The sequence below is a fragment of the Melanotaenia boesemani genome, chromosome 15 (assembly GCF_017639745.1).
Source record: "Melanotaenia boesemani isolate fMelBoe1 chromosome 15, fMelBoe1.pri, whole genome shotgun sequence".
Lineage (NCBI taxonomy): Eukaryota > Metazoa > Chordata > Actinopteri > Atheriniformes > Melanotaeniidae > Melanotaenia > Melanotaenia boesemani.
Window position 1 is genome coordinate 26,953,622 of NC_055696.1, and position 24,590 is coordinate 26,978,211.

The 24,590-nt window shown below is 39.6% G+C and overlaps 1 protein-coding gene across 2 annotated transcripts; it reads left to right on the forward strand.

The window, feature by feature from the left end:
• The first annotated feature begins 569 nt into the window (after positions 1-569).
• On the forward strand, positions 570-19,548 carry rcc1l (RCC1 like). 2 transcript variants are annotated; one of them, XM_042008246.1, is made up of 12 exons: positions 570-667; positions 1,869-2,154; positions 3,585-3,714; positions 4,026-4,154; positions 5,289-5,355; positions 7,986-8,037; positions 8,198-8,282; positions 14,179-14,360; positions 15,478-15,565; positions 17,035-17,208; positions 18,089-18,174; positions 18,699-19,548. In XM_042008246.1, exons 1-12 carry the CDS (start codon positions 621-623, stop codon positions 18,774-18,776), a joined length of 1,404 nt encoding a protein of 467 aa, XP_041864180.1. In that variant the 5' UTR covers positions 570-620; the 3' UTR covers positions 18,777-19,548. The 2 variants fall into 2 exon arrangements, with proteins under 2 accessions (XP_041864180.1, XP_041864181.1); XM_042008247.1 differs by having other exon boundaries at positions 584-793.
• Positions 19,549-24,590: the final 5,042 nt, after the last annotated feature.

Below are 24,590 nucleotides of genomic sequence, written 5' to 3' on the forward strand. Positions count from 1 at the left end.
GCTTTTGTTTTGCTTCTACTTGTGTCCACTTTGCCTACTCTTTGTGATCATTTCCATCATTCTGTGGTTGTTTTGCATCTTGTCGTGGTTCATTTGTGTTTCTGTTTTTGCCTATTTTATTCTGGAGTAGTTTTCTTATTCCTATGGAATGTTTGCAACCGTTTCTGGTCATTTTATTATGCTTTTCTTGTTTGGTTTTTAAAATCTGGTCCTATCTCATTTGGCTTTGTAATTTTTTTGCTTGTTTTGCTCCCATTTTGTGTCTCCTAGTGGTTTTTTTAATGCCATTTTCAAAGTGAAATTTTCTGTTTCTGTCTCGTGTTTTTTTCATTTAGTTATTTTCTGTCGTTATGATGTAGATTTGCATTTCTGTATAGTCATTTGGGACTACTTTATTACCATTTGCAACTCTGTGGCTATGTAATAGGCATTTTTATAACTATCATTAAGTCATTTCAAATAGAGGATTTTGATCAAGGTCTGCTTAACAACGCTAACCCCTGAAAATGATTCTGAGGCAAGTCTTCCCTTCCAACCAGAAGTAATGTGAGCCATTCAGGTAGTTTCCCCTCCATAACAGCAGGTGGCGCCATACTTTCAGTATGTGACTAATATGTGCGATGACCAGGAAGACCGGAAAAATGTTTGATATCTTTCCTTGTCAACTAGAAGTAAACAAACATCCACGAGTGACATTGAAATATTTTAATATCGTTAAAGCTGAGCCCACTGGTTTCCGACGAGCACAAGGTGGTAATTCAGACTTGCAAGGCCAGCTCAACAGGAAGTAAAGGTAGGTTATCTTTGGCTAAAGGAATGCTTAAAGAAGCGTGGGACGAGAGCACGAGGTGAAACTCCATTCATTTTTCTGACAATTTAATAATAATTAAAATGGTTTTTAATAAACTGATAGTGTATTAATATATTCAACAGTTCTGTTAGATGATTTTGAGTCTTTCTATAATTCGGCATTAAAATTAAGAGACTAAACATTAGTTATTGAAAGGATTATTGCTATCTAAATAGTACTTTAACTATAAAACCGTGATCCAGGTTTCAAACTGTGGGTTAACATCAAATTATAAAAAGCACGTATACTGTTGAAACCTGGTGTAATTATTTATTTATAGACACGGAGTCCTGTCGATAAAAGAAATGAAATGAGAAAATGTTTATAAATGAAAATGTGTACAGGATGCAGGTTTTTACAAAAATGTCTCTATCACTTTATATTAAAGTTGTATAATTATTAATAGTTTATCAGATCCACCTGTTCACCTGCTTATTAACGCAAATATCTAATCAGCCAATCACATGGAAGCAACTCAATGCGTTTAGTCGTGTAAACATATTCTTGGCCCACTTTGGGCCCCTTAGTACCAACGTGGCCTGGTTTAACCACCACAGCCTACCTGAGTAGATTCTCATTGTGGATGCAGCCGACAAATCTGCAGCATCTGTGTGATACTATCATGTCAATATGAAGCAAAACCTCTGAGGAATGTTTCCAACATCTTGTTCAATCTATCACACCAAGAATTAAAAAGGGGGTACAACCCGATACTAGATGGTGGTCCTGATGATGTCGGTGGCTGATGTGTGTACACAACTGCATTTTGAAAATACTTTAGCTACAAACTGATTTCATGCTGACTTAAAATACTTTGTTTCAAGGAACAGGTAATGAAATGCACAGAAAAGTTCTTCATCAGTATTTATTATGTATTTCTAATTTACAGTAAAATAAAGATTTTAAATTTCAGTTACTTATTCCATTATAGTAGTAAATACATTTCAAATTAGCGTTTTACGCCAAACTGTGATAAAATACCACCTCCATTTCCTTTATAATTATTTCCCCCCTACAGGATGGCTTCTCCATGTAGGCGACTGTGCTCTCCACATGTGACCTCTGGCCTCCAAGGGTGTGCTTATGCGACACTCAGCAAAGCGTCCAATCCCCAGGAGAAGGGCAGCAACAGTCCAGTTTTTCAGTATGTTGGAAAGCACAAAAAGCCCAACCACAAAGTATTTGTTTGGGGGTTCAGCTTCACCGGGGCACTCGGGATCCCCAGCTTTGTGGTACCAGACAGCGGCAGGAAAAAGCCCCGCAAGTATCAGTATACTCCTTACCGCCTGGAGACCGCAGAGCAGGTAAACCCTGCTGTTTCTACTGCCTTTTCAGTCAAACTGGGAGTGGTTTTAATCCTGTTTTAAGCCATTTTCATTGTGACAGTTTGCTTGCCACAATATTATTACAATTTATTTATGGACCAAATGAAAAAGAAAAAACTATTCTGAAAGTATTATGAAGCTAAAGAGTTTGGGACTGGAATGTAATGATAGGACTAACGTTAAATCCACGCATCAACAATTAAACTGCTTACATGTTAAAGACAGACTTCTATATTTATTACTTTTATTTATCAGAAATATTGTAACAAAGACAACATGCATAAAAACTTGGAATTTAGTGCGAGTCAACTCACCTGTCCTACGAGGCATGCTGTTGTTGGTAATTTCACTTTACAAAAGGTAAAATTTAACGCCATTAAGCAAACTTTTTTATTGGCTGCTACTTCATTAACTATAGTTAAACCATGTCAGTGGCAGAGGGAAGAATAAGTTCCTCTGCTACAGTGGGAGGTGTTTAAACCAGGAAACTGCAAACTGCTGCCGGTGAGTTGAGCTTTCGATGAGACGGATCCTGCTTTAATATAACAGCGCTGCTATTTATGACAGTTGAATAATTTATTTCTAAAGTAATTTAAGGATTTTCTTTGTGTTCTTTGTGTTTAACTTGTTTAACTTCATACTGTCAGATGCTGATATTTTGAGACATACAACACACTGTGGTCTCTCTTCATTCCCACCATCGACCATTACCTGGTGAAGCTCAGAGCAAGATGTGCCTCATCATATTTTTTTGTTTGTTTGTATTTTGATTCGCCATCATTTGCCCATTGGTAGTTTCACAAATTTTGTTTTGCTATCAGTGCAAAAACTATAAGTTTTATTTTGCCTAGCTCCATCAGTTGATTTTGGATATTTTACATTATTAGTGGATTTTTTTGTGAGTGGGTATTGGCTCGGACCCCAGGAAGAATAACAGCAGCAATAAGCTGAAGCTAATAAAGACCCACAACAATAAACAATTAACATACTCACACATTTTGCTGGTGTGATGGCAAAGGAAAAAATGTCTTATTAGCAAATGTATCTGAATAATCACATAAGGGATAGGCTGTGCTGGACAGCCAGACACGAAAATAAAAACGTTTGCTCTTTTGTTTGTTATTTCGTTCATTTATAGTCACATTCTGTTTACTGAACCAACAGCATTTAACTCTGCAGTCTGTAACACTGAGGTTAATTACAGCTCTGCAGGGTGAATATTTTACTACCTTTCTTCTTCTTCTAATAGTTTTACTGTCTGTGGGCCTCAGTAGTTGGTAACAGCTGAGCAAACTTCACCTGCAGGACTTAATTGTTAGGAATAATTGTAAAGCATGTTAAAACAGCAGGCCAACTCTTCCATGTTGGATTTAAGGTTGAAATCACTGACTGCAGGTGTTCTTTTGCAGATCTCATCTGCTGCTTGTGGTTACGGCTTCACCCTCATCGCGTCCCCCACTAAAGATGTGACCAAAGTTTGGGGCATGGGTCTGAACAAGGACTCTCAGCTGGGCTTCCAGCGCACACAGCACAGCCGCCGTAAGACACGCAGCACATTTCACACATATAGCCTTAGCCGTGCCGGTAAAAGCTTGCATTGGTAAAAGTGTTTTGGCTTGGTAAATGGTATATATGGTTTCTATGATGTAAAAGTGTTTCACTCGATGTAATATTGTTTTGCACTTCCCGGCCACCGTACTCAACTCCTCTGCAGATGAAATTCTTAAATAACTGAATTGGTATTAAGCTCAGTTTGGTTTGTCTGTCAAACATGGAGGTCTTTAAAAACTTCTATATGTACATGATCCCTGCCTTACATACTGACTTTTTCTGCTGTCTTGTCCGTCCAGATCAGAGCTACGACTACGTTTTGGAGCCGTCCCCGGTGGCGCTGCCTCTCACTGAACCTCTGCAGACCAAGGTGCTTCAGGTGGCGTGTGGCCGGGCTCACTCCCTGGTCCTCACTGACCAAGAGGGAGGTAAGAGAAACATGCCACGGTGATGACTCACGCTATCATCATCCACCTACCACATGTTCAGCCAGCTGTTAAATCTCACCCAGAAAGCTCTTAGGTGCCTCAGGAAATGATGCTGCTGCTGCTCTTACAGCACTTTGGTTGTTTTACCTCCAAGCAGAATGTTTGAAAGCCACACTGGGAGCATGCTTGTGATGCATTTAAGGTCTCCTTTGTTTGGTATTTAATTTGACTTCTGAAATGTCTGGACTGGCTCACAGTCTGTTCTGCTGAAGCTGGTAGTTTAATGGACATTTAATTTTTCTCTTCTGTGGCCAAACCATGACTCACCTTGTTCATGGGTGACACTCGTTGGATGTTCATCCTTCTTCCAGCTTCTTGTGTGACTGTCTGGGGTGAAATGAAGCAACTTGTTATTGACACTTTTTTATTACTTATCCAGTTATCGCCGTTCACTGTTCAAACTCTTTGTTCTACAATTTGATCTTCATCGTCAATCTGAGGCAAAAGTTCTGGGGAGTTTCCAGGCAACGATTTAAAAATGTAGAAGTGACGGTCTCTGATCCACTTCTTTATTGCTTTTATTTTGTAACACGGTGCTTCTTAATGGTGGAAAATAGACGGACTGACACCACACTGCTCCCGGCTCATTGAAAGAAGCTTCTCCTGGAGAACATTTTAATACTATTCCTTGTTCCTGAGTGTTTTGGGGCAAACTGTGAGTCAGCCCACTCCTTTGATGAGAAATAACCCCACTCTGGGTGCTTCACTGTTTTTCTTCAAAGGTTTTAATGATCCAGGACACAGTTCTTTCAGGTGAAATACATTTTGACAGACTAAAACAACGATTTCAACTTTCACTTGGATGTTAAATACCATTAAAAGTGGTCATGTGACTCCAGCTTCACTCTCATTTTATGATGCCAAAATGCTGTCAGCTGATAATTTTATGTCAGGACCAAAGTACAATAAAAACTGAAACATGAAGTAGTAGTAAGAAGTGTATTTAATTCATGGAGATAAAAATGAAGACGTAAACTCGGCTAGATGGACTAAATCTTCGTCATTATTGGAATCTGATGTGATGCATCCTGCTTCATCCTCATCTCTTCTTCCTCTTTTCTATTTATCTCCTAGTTTTCAGTTTGGGAAACAACTCGTACGGCCAGTGTGGACGGCGGATAGTTGAAGATGAGGTCTACAGGTGAGTCTTGGTGATAGAGATACTCGCTATGTTCAGATTGTTGATTAAAAAGGGTTCTTAGTGAACAGTCTGTAATAATTTGATACTTAAAACAAAGATTTAAAATGAATAATTTATATATTTGATTTATTATGTATAACTCATACTGAAAACTATAAGAAAAAATAAAAAACCCAGAATTTTCATCTGATTTTGAAGTTTTTTCCAATGGTGTAGGTTTTGATATTGATAGAGACAAAAAGTGTCTCTCAGAGGTCCTTGGAAGATGAGTGTTTTTTTATTTGCTGTGATAAGATATTTGCATTATCATGTATTTAGTGCGGTGGCCTGGAAGTGCAAATCAAAGACTTTTACATTGTCGCGATGCACATTAACATCATAAAAACCATGTTTACATGTACGAAACAAAAACACTTTTAATAAGGGCTAAACAGCTTTACATTTCAGATAAAACAACACATGAAACACTTTTACAATCCTTGATGCAAACTTGCATGTGCAACTGCAAAACAATTTTACAAATTCTGGAAAGACCATTACAAAGATATGACCCAGGAGCGATATCGTGGGGGTGGGGACAGTCATTTATTCATTTTCTGTACCGCTAAAGACGACAGACAGTGCAAACAGTAAACCACTTAGTAGTGGAATCAATCCAGCCAGCAGCTTAACCAGCAGAGACGTTACTGGTGTTCAAATTGATAAGCACTTTATAGATCTACCATTAATGGGACATTTAGAAAACAACTGCATGTAACTTCAGCCACATGCAAACCCAGTCTTGTGTGGTTTAGCACATGCCCTCACAAAAACTCTCAAAAAGGAGTTTTCCTCTTTAGATAACTGCCACAGACTGAACAATACATGTCTGCTCGATGCTGGTGATTCCTGGCAGTTGTGTGGTTTCCTGCTGGAAATGTCTTTGTAAAAGTGTTTCAGTAAACTTGTAAAAGTGTTTCACGTCATTGTGCCTTGTTGTTGGGAAGTGTTTTAGCATTGTGTTTTTGTTTTGTACATGTAAACACGGTTTTTATGGTGTAAATGTGCATCGCGAAAATGTAAGTCTTTCACTCGATGTAATTTTGTTTTGCACTTCCTGGCCACCATAATTTAGAGCAGAAACAAGCAAATGTTTATAATCCAGCATATTCTATTTAGGTATTTACATCATATTCTTTTTTATTCTTTTTATTTTTGCCAAATAAATATGGAAATATCTGACAGCGTATCATCATCCTCATAGTTGCAATATTTTAAAATTGATCATCTGAACTCATTGAAATTGCATAGAATTAGTGACATTAGAGGGAATGTCAACCAAACTGTTATTCTCATTTTAATTAAGTAACATGGTTAACTTTTTCAGGGATCAAAATCAAACAAAAATGTTACTGAATTCTGTACAATATTATGTTAACGTCAGGTAAAGACTGTAGTATGATATCTTATAAGTTAAGCTGGATTTGTACTTGCGTGGCGTCGACGTATGATATGGTCTGTGCAGCTGAGGCTGGTGAAATGTGCTCTCGCACTCGAGCAACGGTTTCGGTGTCGTGTTGCAGTTTCTCTCCTGCAGTAACCACATAAATTCAGCAAGAAGCTCCAGAAATCTGGAAACACGTAATCACAAACCGACCAATCACAAGGGAGTACTTCCACGTAAACGCGCTTCAAGCAGGAGTGCATGTCAGGTCTGGAAGAGGTGTGCGTCGAGCCTCCACGGACCTACGTGGACCATATGGTGGTGACGCAGTAACTGATCTTATGCTGACGCTGCGTGAGTATAAATCCAGCTTTAGATTCAATTTTAATTTTTTATTCAGACCAAGGCACAAGTCTCAGAACGAAAGCTCACCTTCCTCAGCATTGTCCTCAGTTTTGTGAACATCCATCCATCCCATAGATTAAAATATAAAACGTAAATGTATATAATAAGAAGAAATATATTTAATTAATTTGAAGTTGAAGCAATATCTGTAAAATGTATCAACTTGATCAATTTCATAAATTATGATTAAAAATAAACATTTTATTTTATAGATTTCTTGAGATATATAATAAAAAAAATCTAATTAAATAAATGTTTTCTAAAAGGATAGTTCATTAAATGTAAACATCTTGATGATGTACTTTTTTCCATTAAAACACAGTGAAAGTTTCCATCATTTATAGGTCATGATGCTGTTATTTCACTGATCCGACCCACTGGGGACCAGATTGTGCTCAACGTGGCGCCTGAACTAACGTGTAAATTAAGACCCCTGGATTAGGGGGTGAAGAATTATTCTGCAGGGGGTTACAAAGACCTACAAAAACATGGAGGAGATGTTAAAAATTTTGATCATTTACATGACGAGGTGATTTTATTCCAATAAACATAATTATGTCACCAATCTGGCTGTTTCCTGATCGGACTTATTTTAGGTTTGGACTGAAATCTTAAAAAAAACAAGTCTAAACTTGCATTTATCACATCAATCCTGCCTTGGATTTACAATCTATTCTTTACACCTGAGATGCGGTGTATGTAATGTAAGCAGGAGGTCAAAGGAAGGCTGAGAAACAGCGCTGTGGCCTCTCTGAGATGCTTCGCTGATGGAGATGCTGTTTGTCTTTTTTTGTTCCATCAGTGGCAGTCACATCATTCACAAGATAGAAGGCTTCAGCAGCAGGGTCATCCAGGTGAGTCTAGACCGCTCTGACAGATGCTTCCTGCTTCTATGGAGACCGGATCAGACCTGCAGGTGCACTCCAGCTCCGATAGACTCCAGCAGCATCGGTTCTTTTATTAACAAAGTGTGAGACTCTGGAACTGATGCATCTTTTTTCTCTTTTATTCCAGGTGGCGTGTGGGCAGGACCATAGCTTGTTCCTCACTAAGACGGGCAAAGTGTTTGCCTGTGGATGGGGAGCGGATGGACAGACGGGTCAGTGAACCTGGCATCCTTTTCGGCTTGTAAACCACCATCCAGTCCAATTTTATTTGTAAAGCACTTTAGAAACAACACAGTCAACCTAAGTGTGGTACACAGCAAAGGTAAAAGACAGCCAATAAACACAAGGTAAAAACTCACTAGAACACAATAATAATAACAACAATAATGATAATAATAATAATATTGATAATGATGATGATGATGATGATGATGATGGAAAAAAACATTTAGAGGTAGCAATAAAATCCAGTAATTCAGGCAGAGTTTAAAGCCAGTGAAAAATCGTGTGTTTTAAGAAGGGACTTAGGGACTGAATCAGCCTGTCTAACACTGAACGGTAGCTTCTTCCACGGTTTTAGGCTGGAGACTGAAAACACTCGGTCGCCTTTGAGCCTCCTCTTGGACTTAGAACAGCTAACAGCTGCAGGGATGGCGATAACCATTCTGACACACTGATGACACAAACAAGGACTGTGTTGAAAATCACGTGAGATATTTATGCCATGCAGGCTGGCGACTAACTGCTAAAATTGATCAATCAAATTTTCAGATCCTGACGATTTATTTTTACGAAAATCTGGATTTCTTTCCTCTTTAACTTGCACCACAAGCGCTGTCCCAGGGCTTCCATAGTTAGCAGCGGACTTCCCTCCAGTGAAGTCGTCGCTCACGCCTGGACTCTGTCTGTACATATAACCGCAGTGAGAAATGCTGCTCTTCCAGATGCAGAAGACAACTTCAGCCCACAAGCTCCCGTTAAGAGATGACCTACATCAGGGAATTATTTCTGCAGTGGATCCCGTATGATGAGGATCCAGGTGGAAATGGTCACGAATGCAAGATATGAAGTTGTTTCTACGGTGGAAAAGCTTTCATTCATTCATATAAATGACAAGACATTTTATGTTTACTATTGTTTTTAATAAGTGTAATGTTATTTTTTTAAGAAAGAAAGGTAAAAAAAAAACAGAATCAGAAATCAGATTTGGTTTGAAAAACAACCAGAGATTTTATTGTCAGGCCGTATCGCCCGGCCAGTGCAGTGTAGTCTGTATTAGATAATAACGATTTTATTCCATCAGGCTGTTTTCATCTGCATTTATGGTGCGACCATAGGAAACTTAAAATAAGGTGTAAATAGAAAATAAATAAAAAAACGTAATAAAAAGTAAACCATCAAAAACCCCAAATAAATACATAAATATGTAAACAAACAACAAATAAAACATTGAATAAAATACCTCCTATAAACAACTAAAATTAACAAAAATGAATGAATACAATAAAAAAAAAGTTTGTGTTAAAATAAAAAAAACCAATAAACCCTAAAAAAACAAATAGGTAAATAAATAAATAGTTAAAAACGTGAATGAAATAAAAAAAGATAAAACATTTCTTTAAAAAAATCTTAATTTAAACGTAATAAAATATTTATTCTTTAGATTTGAATTTTGAAATGAGATGTTTTTTTAATTAGTATAGATATATTTATTATGATTTATTTGTTTTCAAAACAATCTAAATACATGTATTTGATTTTATTACATTTGTTTCCGTTTTAATTTTATTAAATGAAATCATCTGGTAACACACCTACACACATGCACACAAAACATAAATATAACTGTAGATGTAAATCATTAGAAGAGAAACATGTCAGGAGGCTCGGCCATGTAAACAGATGAAGGTTTGATTAAAAAACAGATAATTAAAAATTTATATTCACGTGAAATTAAAGCGAAAGACGACGCAGGGGTCGAACTGTGTGTGTGTGTGACATTCATGACAGCTCCTGATTGGTTAAACCAACGATATGTTTATAAGAAGTGATGTTCGTGGGACAAAATGAAAACAGCTTTGAGTTTTTCTGCTTCATGGTTCAGTATCTCTCAGTAATCAGTTTTTTTTATCTCCAGGTTTTACTCGTGCCTCCGTCGTAAGGATGTGACATTTCTCTTGTTTAGATTATATTTTTTCCGGTTCTTCTTACTTTTAAACTAATGCTCACTTCTTCCCAGCAGCCTGGGTTATAGTACAGTTATAGTTTAAAGACAGCCAGTGTTATACGCAGCAAACTCAATACTAGTACTCAGTACTCAGATCCCTGAAAAGCTGTAAAACCCTGAAGGCTCAGAGGTTTTGTTTTGCACATTCTGTGAACATCTTGAGTTTTAGATCTGATTTGATGACATGAAATTTAAATATGAGAAGTGGTAGGAAATGCAGGGCTGCTCTCCTTCCTGCCGGTAAGCTGATTTTTAGAAACAGCTGCTGTAATGACTCTTAAATCAGCTGCAAGTACTGTTTGGCTCCACAGTCAAGCAGTGAGGGCTGCTGATTGTGCAGCTCTTTTCCTGCCTTTAAGAGGACAACATGCTTCGTTCCAGTCCAAAAGATTCCACTTTTATTTTCAGATTGTTCCGCCTTAACCTTAAATACCAGTATCTGTAATGACAGGAGGATGTTCTGTAGGACACAAATGTGGGTTTTTGAGCATGAAGCACATTTTTTAATCAACATTAAGGGCTTTCTTTCTAGGCAAGGCAAGGCAAGGCAGTTTATTTGTATAGCACATTTCATGTACAGGACAATTCAAAGTGCTTTACATAAAACAAAGACATTACAGATATTTAGAATAGTAAAAGGCATCAACACATAATCAACACATAATCACAATAAAATAATAAATTACATTAAAATGATTAAAAGCAAGATAAGTTAAAAAAAAAAAGTTACCGTGCAGATTTCATGCATAGGCGCATGAGAAAAGAAAAGTTTTTAACCTGGATTTAAAAATATCTACATTTGGGGAAAGTTTAATCTCCACTGGCAGTTTGTTCCATTTGTTTGCAGCATAACAGCTAAATGCTGCTTCTCCATGTTTAGTCTGGACTCTGGCCTGGACTAGTTGACCAGAGTCTTTGGATCTAAGAGCTCTGCTAGGTTTATATTCTCTGAACATATCACAGATGTATTCTGGGCCTAAACCATTCTGGGATTTGTAAACAATCAGAAGGGTTTTAAAATCTATTCTGTGACTGACAGGAAGCCAGTGTAAAGATTTTAAAACTGGTGTGATGTGTTCAGATCTCTTAGTCCTGGTTAAAACTCTAGCAGCAGCGTTCTGGATGAGCTGCAGATGTTTAATGCTCTTTTTAGGAAGTCCTGTTAAAAGACCATTACAGTAATCCAGTCTACTGGAGATGAATGCATGGATGAGTTTCTCTTGGTCTTTCTGGGAGACTAAACTTTTAATTCTGTTGATGTTTCTGAGCTGGTAAAAAGCTGTCTTAGTGACAGCTTTGATATGGCTGCTGAAAGTCAGATCTGAGTCTATCAACACTCCCAGGTTACGAACTTGGTTGGTAATTTTAAGAGCCCGAGTCTCCAGGTGTTTGCCAATGCTGACCCTCTTCTCTTTGCTACCAAACAGAATAATCTCAGTTTTGTCTTCATTTAATTGTAGGAAATTCTCCCTCATCCAGGTGTTTATTTGCTCCAGACACTGACACATTAAGTCTATTGGACTGCAGTCATCTGGTGACAGAGACACATAAAGTTGTGTATTATGAGCATAACTTTGATAATTAATGCTATAGTTTTGTAATATTTTACCCAAAGGGAGCATATACAAGTTGAACAGAAGAGGTCCAAGGACTGACCCCTGGGGGACTCCACAAGTCATGGCCACTCGCTCGGATTCATAGCTGCCGATCGTAACAAAATAACTCTGGCCTTCTAAATAGGACCTGAACCAGTTAAGGACCGCTCCAGAAAGTCCAACCCAGTTTTCCAGCCTGTGCAACAGGATTCTGTGATCTACAGTATCAAACGCAGCACTGAGATCCAACAGAACCAGGACTGATACTTGACCAGAATCGGTATTCAACCTAATGTCATTTAACACTTTGACCAGAGCTGTTTCAGTGCTGTGATGAGGTCGGAAGCCGGACTGAAATTTATCAAGATTTCCACTTTCATTTAAAAAGTCATGAAGCTGGTGAAATACAACTTTTTCAATAATCTTGGAAATAAAAGAGAGGTTAGAGACAGGTCTATAGTTGTTCATTATAGAGGCGTCTAGAGTCCTTTTCTTTAGGAGTGGCTTAATAGCAGCTATCTTTAGTGACTGGGGAAAAATGCCTGATGCCAGCGAGCTGTTAACTATCAGTAGGAGATCACTTTCTACTGAGGTAAAAACTGTTTTTAAAAAGTCGGATGGTATCATGTCCAGAGTGCATGTTGTTGATTTCAAATGCCAAACTGTTTCTTGTAGGACTTTTAAATTCACCATTTTAAATTGTGACATGACATCAGAATTATTTCCGGGTTTTAGACACAGACTAATTTTCTTGTTTGACTGTGTGGAATTAATATTTTGCCTAATTGTTTTAATTTTTTGGCTAAAAAAGTTTGCAAATTGGTGGCATTTCTCAGTGGAAAGGAGCTCTGGGCTTATCTGTTTAGGAGGATTTGTAAGTTTTTCAATCATAGCAAACAGAGTGCGAGAATTGTTGACATTCCTGTTAATCATTTCAGATAAATGCAGCTCTCTGGCCTTGCACAACTCATTGTTATAGTTACGCAGGCTTTGTTTGTACAGCTCATAGTAAATTTGAAGTTTATTTTTCCGCCATTTCCGCTCAGTTTTTCTGCATTCTCTTTTTAGGCTGGTAACCACAGTGGTGTTTCTCCATGGTGTTTTCTGTTTGCTCAAGTTGCTCTTGATTCTTATCGGTGCAACAGCATCCATTACATTCAAGATTTTCAGATTGAAATTATCCAGGAGTCTATCAACTGACTCTGCACTGGTTGTTGGTAACATAGCTAAGGCCTCAACAAACTTAGCACTTGTTCTTTCATTAATGTACCTCTTCCTAACAGAGAAGCAGGTTGGTTGAACATTCTGAGTGATCAGTAAATCAAACAAAATACAAAAATGGTCAGACAAGGCCAAGTCAGTGACCGCAACAGAAGAAATATCAACACCCTTTGAAATAACCAGGTCCAGAATGTGACCTCGAATGTGGGTTGGTTCTTTTACATGTTGTCACAAACCAAACATGTCCAATATGGAACAAAATTCCTTGACATTACCATCCGTCATGTTATCTATGTGAATGTTAAAATCCCCAGTTAAGATGAAATGGTTAAAATCAGTAGAGATAACCGACAATAATTCAGAAAATTCATCAATAAAATTTACACAGTGTCCAGGACGTCTGTAGATGATTAGAAATAGGATTTTAGGAATGCCCCTTAAAATAAAACTAAGATATTCAAAAGAAGTAAAATCACCAAATGACATTTCTTTACACTGGAATGAATCTTTAAATAAGGCAGCTTCTCCTCCCCCTTTCCTCCCGTTTCCACATTTATTCATAAAACTAAAATGAGGGGGTGCTGTTTCATTAAGAACTGTAGCACTTGTGTCTTCTGTTAACCATGTTTCTGTCAGAAAAAGAAAATCTAAACTGTGAGAAATGATGAAGTCATTAACTAACAGTGACTTGTTGGACAGAGATCTAACATTTAGTACAGCTAGCTTTATGAAGTTTACACTGGTCTCTGTTGTATTCTGAGTTATACAAGGTACAGTTAACAGATTAGATCGATTCACCCCACAAGCTGACCGTGTTCGATTCCTTATTTTACTAACTAACACAGGAATCCTACTGGGTCCAGGCTTGATCTCAGAACAGCTGTCAGTAGTAGCAAAACTACAGCAAGGACCCTGAACGCATCATGGCATGTTATCTTTGTTGTGAATTCTGCTGCTCTGGGAACCTCCTCCCATGCCCTGCTCGGTCTAGTCTCAAGGTTGCAGTCATGAGTAGAAATAAATACTTTCCTCCAGAATTTGCTTGTTTCACGTTCTTATCTTCAGGTTTGGGGCACCACAACATCAGCTCCAGCCCAGTGGAAGTGGGAGGTGATCTGGCCGGGGTGGAGGTGCAGCAGATCAGCACGTATGGAGACTGCAGCCTGGCCGTTTCCAAAGACGGACAGCTGTACGGCTGGGGCAACTCTGAGTACAGGCAGCTGGCCTCGGTCACCGAATCCACACAGGTGAGCTGAACTAAACTGTTTTTTTTTTGTCCGAACAGTTTGATTTCCAGCTGTCACTCATCGGTTCAGGCTGGCAGATACTCTGAGTCTAACCTTCTACCAGCGTACTGGGCTTGGACAGAGTTTTGTTATTCTTTAACCTTTCTTTTTTGTTTGTTTATATTCCAAAAGTCTGCACAAACTGATCAGAAGATGCTTGTTTCCCCTTGATGAGATCTGTCATTCATTAGATTAACCATCATCTTCATCAGTGCTCACTCTGTAAAACTGCAAATAACTAATATGTAGACAAGACGTGCACCTCTTCCCAGTGTGAAGTGATTCAGTTACTCATTTATTAACATTTATAGAAAATAGATTTAATGAATGCAGATGATGACATGATTATCCATCCATCCTTTTTCTTTACCACTTATTCCAGTTCAGGGTCACGGAGTAGCTGGAGCCTATCCCAGCAATCAGGCGAGAGGCAGGTTCACCTGGACAGGTCGGCGGTCCATCGCAGGGCCGACACCGAGAGACAAACTTTCATCAGTTTAGACTTCAGTGAAAGTGTTCAGCAATTCTTGTTACATGACAAGAAAAAAACTAAAAAATGTTTATCTTAACTAATTAAAACTATCATTTTTGCATAGGAATCAATCAATTAAACTTTATTTATAAAGCAATTTTCATACAAAGCAAATTGCAGCATAAAGTGCTTTATATTAAAAACAACAAAAAACCATCAAGAGCTACCAGACCATGAAAACAAGTCACACACACACGACATATACACACACATGCAAATAACCACATGCACGTACATGCACGTAAAATGATGTCCTAATCCTCTAACACTGGAATTTAAATATAAGATGTTAAGCTGACAAAGTAACAAAAACAAAATAAAATAGACAAATAAAGATAAAAAATAAAATAAAAGGACACTAGAAAATGGAATAAGTGGTATAAAAGGCACGAGTTAAATATTAAAACAGGTTTCTTAATAATGTGAAAATTATAGTTTCATTAACATTAACTTCGAACTAAACTACACTGTCACTGTATTATTAATAATAAAAAAAAATCCTTGCTCCTCTAGTATGAACACTCTTCATTGTCTCTTCATCCTCAGATCAACTCTCCTCGTCACCTTCCCCTGAGAGGCTGCGGGAAGGTGGTTCAGGCAGCGTGTGGAGGAACACAGGTGGCCATCCTCAACGGTCAGGTCACACAAACACACCAGGAAACAGTTTCTGTAAATAAGAACAATGGCCTCATTCACCAACATCTGACCAATCTTCTTAAATGTGTTCCTAAGTTGTACTTGAACTTTTTTCCGTCAGATTCATGAACATGTTCATAGACATCAGGATTGTTCGTATCTTTCTTCTTAGATTAATGAATCCCAATCTGCTAAATTGAAAGGACGGATGGACCGGCTCTACTTTGCGTAGTTTAATGCCCAAAAAATGCCTTACAGGCCATGTAAGCATGATTTTCCTCGTTTTTAAAGTTTTTTCTTGATCATAAATAATCACATTGTGAGCTACAACTAATATAAAAACAGCTTTATGTACAAACGGATCATTAATTACTCCTGAACCGGGACAGCAGCCTGCAGTCTGGTCCCATAAACACGTTGCACATCCTCTCTGAGACGTGGCCGGAGGGAACGTGCTGTAGAGTAAAATTTCATTACATAGCACCTTCTACTGTTTGTAAAGCCAGTTTCTACCTGCTTCATTTTACCATGTAGTTCACCTGGAATCCTCCAGGTGAGTCAGATAGATTTTTATTTACCTGGAAATAACCTTGATTTCTTAATAAAACTAATTATTGTTATAAAAAGACACTGTTGTAGAAAATTATTAAAGACCACATCCAGCAGGTGGATCTGGGAGTCACAGGTGATGTTCTTGTGGTTGATGGAGCGGATCTGGTGTGTGTTCAGTCTTTTGCACCGATGGTGTTAGAGGAAGACCAGAAATAGAATTTGATCCGTCCTGACTTCGATTTGATCTTGAATGAAAGAAATGGATGAAAAATAGTTTATTTTTCCCTTGAGGGAAATTATAATATTTCAATCTGTAATATTGGTATTTATCTTAAATAATAAAATGCTTTGTACTTCAGCAAAAGTTATTTAAAAATCTGCCATTAACGGGTTAGTTATGGATTAAACATTTCAGAGTCCTCTTGGTGGCGTCAGACATCACACTGTGATTTTGGGTTTTAGTCTGAGTCCACAAGCAGGTTCAGTGACCGATATAACACAACTCCGTTTCAGGGGAACATCAGAGACCTAAACAGACTGTGGTGGGCTGACTCAGCTGTTTCTATGTGAGACCCTGTCTCTGCAACTGTCTGAATATTCCCTCAGTCACATATTTGTGGGTCTGTTTTATGGTTTAAGGTCAAAATATTCAATTAACTTTCTTAACTTGGGAATAAATGATTGTGCATGATTTATGAGGATGAATACTGACATTTAGTGATGTGATGAGGAAAGATCTCCCTCTTTCCCATCCAAGGTTCGTTGTACTGTAGATGTCGGATTTTTTTCTCCCTGAAGCATCACACATTAGAAAGATTTCACTGATTCTTCTCAAATATTTAGCATAAACTGGTGGCTGATGACAAAAATGACTGAGATGTTTAGATTTGTCACATTTTTACTTCATTATTCCAGATAAAGGGGAGGTGTATGTTTGGGGCTATGGAATTCTGGGAAAAGGCCCGAATCTCTCAGAATCTTCAACCCCAGAGAAGATCCCCTCCACACTGTTTGGACGCTCCGAGTTTAACCCCTCAGCGGTCATCTCCAGGATCCGGTGTGGCCTCAGCCACTTTGCTGCAGTGACGGGTAAGACTCTACGAGCTTTCACTCTTCTCCTGCATTTTGAATCACCTCTTTATTTCCTGTTAGGATAAAGGAATATGGAAATGTACACCCCACAAACATCAAATTCATTCATTGTCATCCTCTCTGAGGTGCACTTATTGGTCAAAAAAAAGAAATATATAAACTTAGCGCAAAAAGTTAAGACATTTGTTTTCACTGTATAATTCCCTCCTAAAATAATGCTAGCTAGGGTTGTATTATAGATCGTTGGAAAGCCTGATTTGTCACCTTTACAGCGGGGCATAACTTCTAAGGATGGTGCTGTTGGTATTTGCTTTGGTTCTGAGTTTCTTGGTGGATGGAATGATTACACTCTCCTTCAGGCCATTTTTACACTTTATATAATTTACACCATCAGAGCGATGCATGCGCAGCCACAACAGCTTGGCTTCTCTGCCTCATGCTGGTCTCATGTAGCTGTGGGATGATCCTGGATCTGTTAAGGAGAGCATTGTCATCCTGAAGGATGCAGTTAGGCCCCAGATTCTGGAAATATGGGATCACCACTGACAACAAATCAGATAACGGCTTTCTGTCAATCAGTTGCCAGTCAAACGTCTGTGAGGGAAACATCTGGCTACACCAACAGGACAATGTTACAGGGGGCATTTGTGGAGGTTATAGGTCACATTGAAAGTAAGAAAAGTTTTTAGATGGTTTATTGTGGTAATCTTTGCCTTTTAGAAAACAAGTGGAGCCCCAGTGTTACTGACTTTGGTCATGAAGATATAACTACACGTCTCCTCAGACTAAAATGTTGGACTTTTTTGAAACTGCAGCTGCTCTGTGCAGCAGGCCTCTCAGCCTCTCAGCATGATGGCGTTTGATGCTTCCTTTCCAGATCGAGGCGAGCTCTTCGTTTGGGGGAAGAATGTCAGAGGTTGTTTGGGCATCGGGAAGAAGGAAGACCAGTACTTCCCATGGCGAGTAAGACAAAACTGATTCGATATTAGCCATGCAAACAGAGAGTAAACCCTGCTGCTCACACACCCTTTTAGTCCAGCTTCTTCCTTTTCTTCATTTTAACCACGAAAAAGTTCCTTCAGACCTGTGCGGTCTCATTAGTCATCCTGGCTTCTGCGTGTGTCATCTGACAATTTTAGGTTTCACTACTGAAAAGATTGTCTTGATAAAATGTGTGTAAAGGTGTTATAAATCTCTCCACCTGTGTATCTACCCTGGGGAAATTTTCAACCCAGTTCACAGACGTACATTAGCATTTAAACAGGATTTGGGGTGTCGAGCTCTCCGTGTTACACCGTGTGGAGTCCCTGTGTTGCTCAGAGCAAGAAAAGAAAGAAAATAAATCTCTCCTCACCCCTCCCTGTACAGAATCCTCCCCTCTCTCTCTCTTTTTTTTGTGTCTTTTAATCCAGAAGTTACCCAGGAAACAATGAGAACTTTTGTCCTGATTTTCCTCTGAGTTCAGTGTCTCTGTACCTCTCCGTCAGGTCACCGTGCCGGGGGAAGTGGTGGATGTAGCGTGTGGTGTCGACCACATGGTGGCGCTGGTGAGGTCCTTGCTGTGAGCTCCAGAAGGAAAGGCTGAATGTTTGGCTGAGCCCTCCTGCTGACCCCCATCAGGGTGGAGGGGGGCGAGTGGAGCTGGTCTGGAGGCTCGAAGCCAGCTGCTCTCCACAGGCGAGAGACCTCGGTGTCCCTCGGTCACGTGGTGACGTCAAGCAGAGCTTAGGGCCAGCTCATTCTGACACCGCTCACTTTCTCCTGCACGGATTCAACCAGAGACACATCTCAGGCTCTGTTTATTCACAGGAGCTGGCAGCTAATCGGATTAATAAATATTCTACAAATCAATTCGTCACTTCTCCAACCAAACGGTGAAGATCCGTGACTTCTTCTCTGTGCAGATTTGTTGTATTTTGGACAAAACAAGACCTTTGACTGCAAATTTGCATCTTAGTTTTCTCAAACACATAGAAGAATGATGCAAAGTAGGTGGGGGGCAGCTTGCAGAGGGTTAAAAAAAATCCCCGCAGGCCTATAAAACAATTTTAAAACACTATAATTTGAAAATGAGGCAACCTGATCTCCTGCCCACTGCAGATAGAGGTGAGAAAACAGATTTCAGGAATCAATTTAACACCACAAACCTGTGTGTCATCAGTGTGTTTGCATAAAGTCAGCAGAAGCTTGGAGAAGGGATGATGATGAGATGATGTTGGTTGTCGCCCTGGTCGAGCAAAGAAGCAGCCGTCAGATGGAAAACGAGGATTTCATTTTCACTTTTTACTCACACTGGTGTGATGTATCTACATTATAATAAATACTTTTTATTTTTCATGTACTTGTGTAGCTTCTTCAGAAAAGATTTTTTTCAAACTGAAAAATTTGTTCAGTTCTTTTGATTGACAGCTGACTTTAGCCAGTTTCAAATCAGATTTTATTTATAAAGAACTTCTCATGCAAAAGCAACACAAAGTGCTTCACATAATAAAAACAATTTATGCATATTAAAACGGTGTAAAAAGCCTTCACACACCTGAGTGTATAACAGCAATTTACAAACACACACCTCATTACAGTCATTAACACACAATCACACATGCACACACACACAAAGCACATGTACACACACCCCCACTCCATTTGGCACTAACATGAACTCCCATCCTTAGTCACTGCCTCTTAACCGAATGTAGGAATAAAAATATCAGACATAAACATCTAAACATCTGGCTCGACGCTGCTGTGAGAAAATATCTTGGGGATCCAGTCACACCGGAAGCCAGCAAACCCATGACCACAGGGGGCGCCACCATAGGAACCACTCAGATCAGCCAGGCCGGGGTCCAAACCACAGCCCTATATATATATATATATATATATATATATATATATATATATATATATATATATATATATATATATATATATATTAAAAATATAAAAAAAAATCAATTAAAAGCTAAGCTAAAAAGGTAGGTCTTGAGCCTCTTTTTTAAAAACATCGACAGTCTGCAACCCCGAGATTCTTTCCGGCTGTTCCAGTAATGACGGAACAAGGCCTCACCATAGGTTTTGACTTTAGGAACAATTAAAAGGCTAGTACCAGAGGACCTCAGGGTCCACAAGGGCTCATAATTTAAAATCAAGTCAAGGAAATGAGGAGGCCCAAGACCATTAAGAGATTTAAATGACTAAAATCAATCCTGAAACACACAGGGAGCCAATGCAGTGATTTTAAAACTGTTGTGATGTATTCCTGCCCTCTGGTCCTCATCAGAACTCGTTCTGAAGTAATTGTGAGTTAAAAATAGCAGGGCATTACAGTAATCTATTTTACTAGAAATAAAAGCATCAGTGCTTTGTTGCTGGCAAGAAAGAGGAATGGACAGACTCTGGCGATGTTTTAGGATGATAAAATCCTGTCTTTGTGACATTACTAATGTTTGGAATAAAATCTAGCTCAGTCAAAAAGGACACAGATTACTCAAACGCTGAGAAGGTTTTAAATTCTGTAGTTTGGGTAAAATGGTCTCTCCTCTTCAAGCTGGGCTTTTTTATATTTAGTCATTGAATTGTTTTATGATACTTTGTGGTCTTGTGGACTTGTTTTTGGTCTGGTGTTTTAAACATGCTTAGAAACAATCTTGACTAATTATATCTGGCATTTATTCCTAGCTTCTTGTGAAAAACAAACATTAATGCATGCTCCTTCTGTGTCCTTCCAGGCTGCAGAAAACAGACAACAGCAGGTACATCAGTTGTGTGTATTATCTGACCTGAGTAAACAACAGAGAACAGGCAGGACCTTGTAGCTCTGCTTGGGTGTCTTCCTACTAAAAGATAGACAAATGAGAAGATGGAGGGCTGCTCCAGCTGCATTAAACCTCCCTCTGCAGAACGGACACGGTGTTTGTGTTTTCTCAGGATCAGTTTTCTTCTTACATAATCCTGCAGGGTTTGCTGACTTGTCAGTGAAGGCCTCAAGTTCCCGCTCACTTCAGTTAAAAGAGTGAGCCACAACTCAAGAGACGCTTGCAAACATTTTGTTGTTCTTACAGAATTTCTGCTGATTTAATCAAAAATTTAGCTTTTCTTGAAACATGAAACACTCCTTCCCTGCAATCACTCGTCCAGCAAGAAGCTGACCCTCAGAAAACAACCAGTTTTAGTCACCGTCTTCCACGACAAACATATAAAAGCCACTGAGCTTACATTACCACAACTGTCTCTATGGAAACTACAAACATACAAAAGGATGGACCCCCACCTCCGTCTAGTTCAGCGTCTTCTTTGACTCCGTGGTGAATCATTGATGACCAGCCAGATGTGTGACCTGCATATTTGTTCAACCCTGTGTTCAGCTGAGCATACTCACCTTTCTCATTAGTCTACAGGTGCATCTCTCAGATTATACCTCATAGAGGTCAGATCAATATAATCCCACCTGAAAGCTGAAATTCAACCTGACAGTATAGAAGACGAGCATGAGGTTTATTTTCTTTACTGAAGTAAAGGTTCATATAAAATAAAACTATGAGAATGGAAAAAGAAAAATGGGATGGACTGTTTTACAAAAAAAGAAAAAAAGCAAAACAAAAACTCTTCAATAAGCTGAGTTCTATACAATCAGGGCTTTTGGTGCCTCTGCTTTGACCTTTCACCTATGTCCGGGCCTTCTCCTAAACACACTGGTATTTATGACCAGGTGTACACATTTTGGCGTGATGTAAAGCGAAAGGGAAAAAAGAGGCAGGTTTAACTGAAGCATGTGATGAACCAGACTGTGGTCTCTTCCTGCCCGAGTATCAGGTGCTGAGTTTTGTTTCTCTGTGTTGTGAAAGCTCGTCCGGACGTGTTAGCATGTTTATGTCCATGTTTTACTGTATTTTTGTCCAAGTTATTTTAGCTACGAAACCTCCCACAACGAGGAGGAGGACACTAAAGTCCACATTATTGAAATGAAGACATCTTTCTTTCAGTTTCATCTCTCTGGTCTAACATTTTTTTAGACCTTTGGAATAAAATGTTTGACAAGGTAAGATTTTAAACCTGAAGAAAAAAACTTGAACTTAAATGAATATTAGTTATGACAAATTTACTGTATCTGACTTTGTTTCATCTGACTCATGTTAGATGAAACAAACTTAACCACATCAGTGTGTTAAAAGCATTAACATCAGATCCTCTTTAATGGCCTGTTGGGAATTTCTTAAGACAACCAAGTCTTCACTTATTCCATGTAAGCATACACCCATCTGGAACAAGCCTGACATCCTGCAAAACAAAAAGATGTTTAACTTCAATCAATGGAAAAATAAAGGAATAAAACAAGACCGTGGTGACATCCGTGGGTTTTTTATGCTGTGGTGTGTTGGGGAGGGGGGTGTTCTGAGCGGGACAAGAACAGACTCAATAGACTGGTAAAAAGAGCTGGCTCAGTCTGTGGCTGCCCTTTGGACTCCATTGAGGTGGTGGTGGAGAGGAGGGTTCTGGCAAAACTGTCCGCCATCATGGACAACACCTCTCACCCTCTGCATCAGACTGTGGGGGCCTTAAGCAGCTCCATCAGTGATAGACTCCTACACCTGAAGTGTAAAAAGGAATGCTTCCGCAGGTCCTTCATTCCCACAGCAATCAGACTGTATAATCCTGCATTACAATCTTCTGCATCACTGGAACCCACACTCACATTACAGTATGACCGACAACTAATTATGCACTTTTATTGTGTTGTGTATATAATGTTTCTTTCATTTAATTGTATTTTTTATTTAACTTGTTTTATCTCTTTTTGAGCTGCTGTAACAGTGAACTTTCCCCGTGTGGGATTAATAAAGATGCTCTTATTTTAAAACAGAACATATAATAGAAAACTAATTTCATGCCTTGTGGTCATGCACACCGGTCCACAGGTTCTGGCTTCAGGTATGTGATGACATGTCAACGTGGCTCAAATGTAATATTTCTACAAGCCCCACACTGTTTCTACTAGGTGACTTGGGTGAAATTGACATGGTAATTAACTGCATGCATGATCCTCACGGTCTTATGCATAGTAAAGAAAACTATCCTTGTGAACTGGAAAACCAAAAATAATCTAGGCACTAAGCAGTTTAGGAACCTTTTACTAGACCACATCAGTACTGAGACAATGTCTGCCTCCTCGAAGAACCAGTTAGCTGACTTTCATTCCCTGTGGTCTCCTGTGATTAGCTCCATCACTTAGTGTAGGTGGAGGATTGTGACCTCGTCGCTTTAGGGGTTGGATGTTGGCGGGGGTGCCTGATGGCTGCTGGTCCCTGGTGGTTTCCTGTGGTGGGGATCTGGACTGCTCCTCTGTAGGGACGGCTCTCTGTCTGGCCCTGTGGGGCTGCGGGGAGGGTCTGCAGATGGGGCGGCATCGTGGCGGTAGGGCGTGGCCACTGCTGGGGCCTGGGTCTGAGGGCGTTGGCCCTTGGCCGTGTGGCCGGACTGTTCTGGGGTGGGCTGGGTGGGCGTTCTGGGCTCTGGTGCCCGGGGTGGCCCCATCCCGGAGGAGGAAGGGTTGGTTATTGCCAAGGGTACTGGGCCTGCCTGGGTGTGCTGCCATGGGGTGTCTTGTTGCCACCCCGGGATTCAGGGTATGGCACGGAGGCAGGAGGGGTGTAGGGTATGAAGAGAGGCTGAGTGGGGCTTGAGGGATCGTAGGGAGAGACAGGGAAGTAGGGTTAAGGGTGTGACTGGGGGCTGCTGATCTTGGGCCTGTGCCCTGTGACTGTGAGGGGGGCTCTGGCTGGGGCCTTCCTCTGCTGCCCTCGGGGTGGGTCTGGGGTCGTCTTCATGGTGGGGTGGCTTGGGTTCGTGCTCCGGGATTGCCGCTGATCGCCTGGGTCTCTGGGCTGCCCTAGTCTGCCTCTAGCCTCCGTGGAGGCATGGTCATATTTGCATGATCACACTCATCTCTGCTCACTCCTCATTCCTCATCCTCTGTGTGCTGACACAGTCACGGAGTTGTCCAGTGGGTTTATACAAGAGCTACTTTTGTTTAGGGTAAAAAAAAATGTTTGTTTGTCTTTGATACTTTGGTTGTTGTTGTGATACATCTTGTTGTTGCTGTCTTGGTTACTTTTTTGTTTAACCAACTCCTGATGATTGTCAGCTTAGTTTGCTTTTAAAAGCTGTAGGAAATTCTCTGTTGTGTTTCTGTACAGGTGTAGCAGCTGGTTGTCTGGTGTTAGGTTGGATTCAAAGGTTGTTGCTTCTATCTACTGTATCCTTGTCCCCTCTTCCTGTTTTCTATTTTCCTTTTTACTTCTCTTCATTATTCTCCAGTCTTTACTGTCCCCTCAGGTTCAACAAGATTACATAAATTCCATAATTCCAAATAAATAAGAGAA

What these genes read in the sequence shown, in the direction of transcription:
- rcc1l (XM_042008246.1), top strand. Translation starts at nt 621, where the DNA reads ATGACCAGGAAGACCGGAAAAATGTTTGATATCTTTCCTTGTCAACT. An exon ending in GCGCACACAGCACAGCCGCC is followed by an intron (nt 3,715 to 4,025) that starts GTAAGACACGCA and finishes TTGTCCGTCCAG; the next exon opens with ATCAGAGCTACGACTACGTT. An exon ending in CCACTTTGCTGCAGTGACGG is followed by an intron (nt 17,209 to 18,088) that starts GTAAGACTCTAC and finishes CTTCCTTTCCAG; the next exon opens with ATCGAGGCGAGCTCTTCGTT.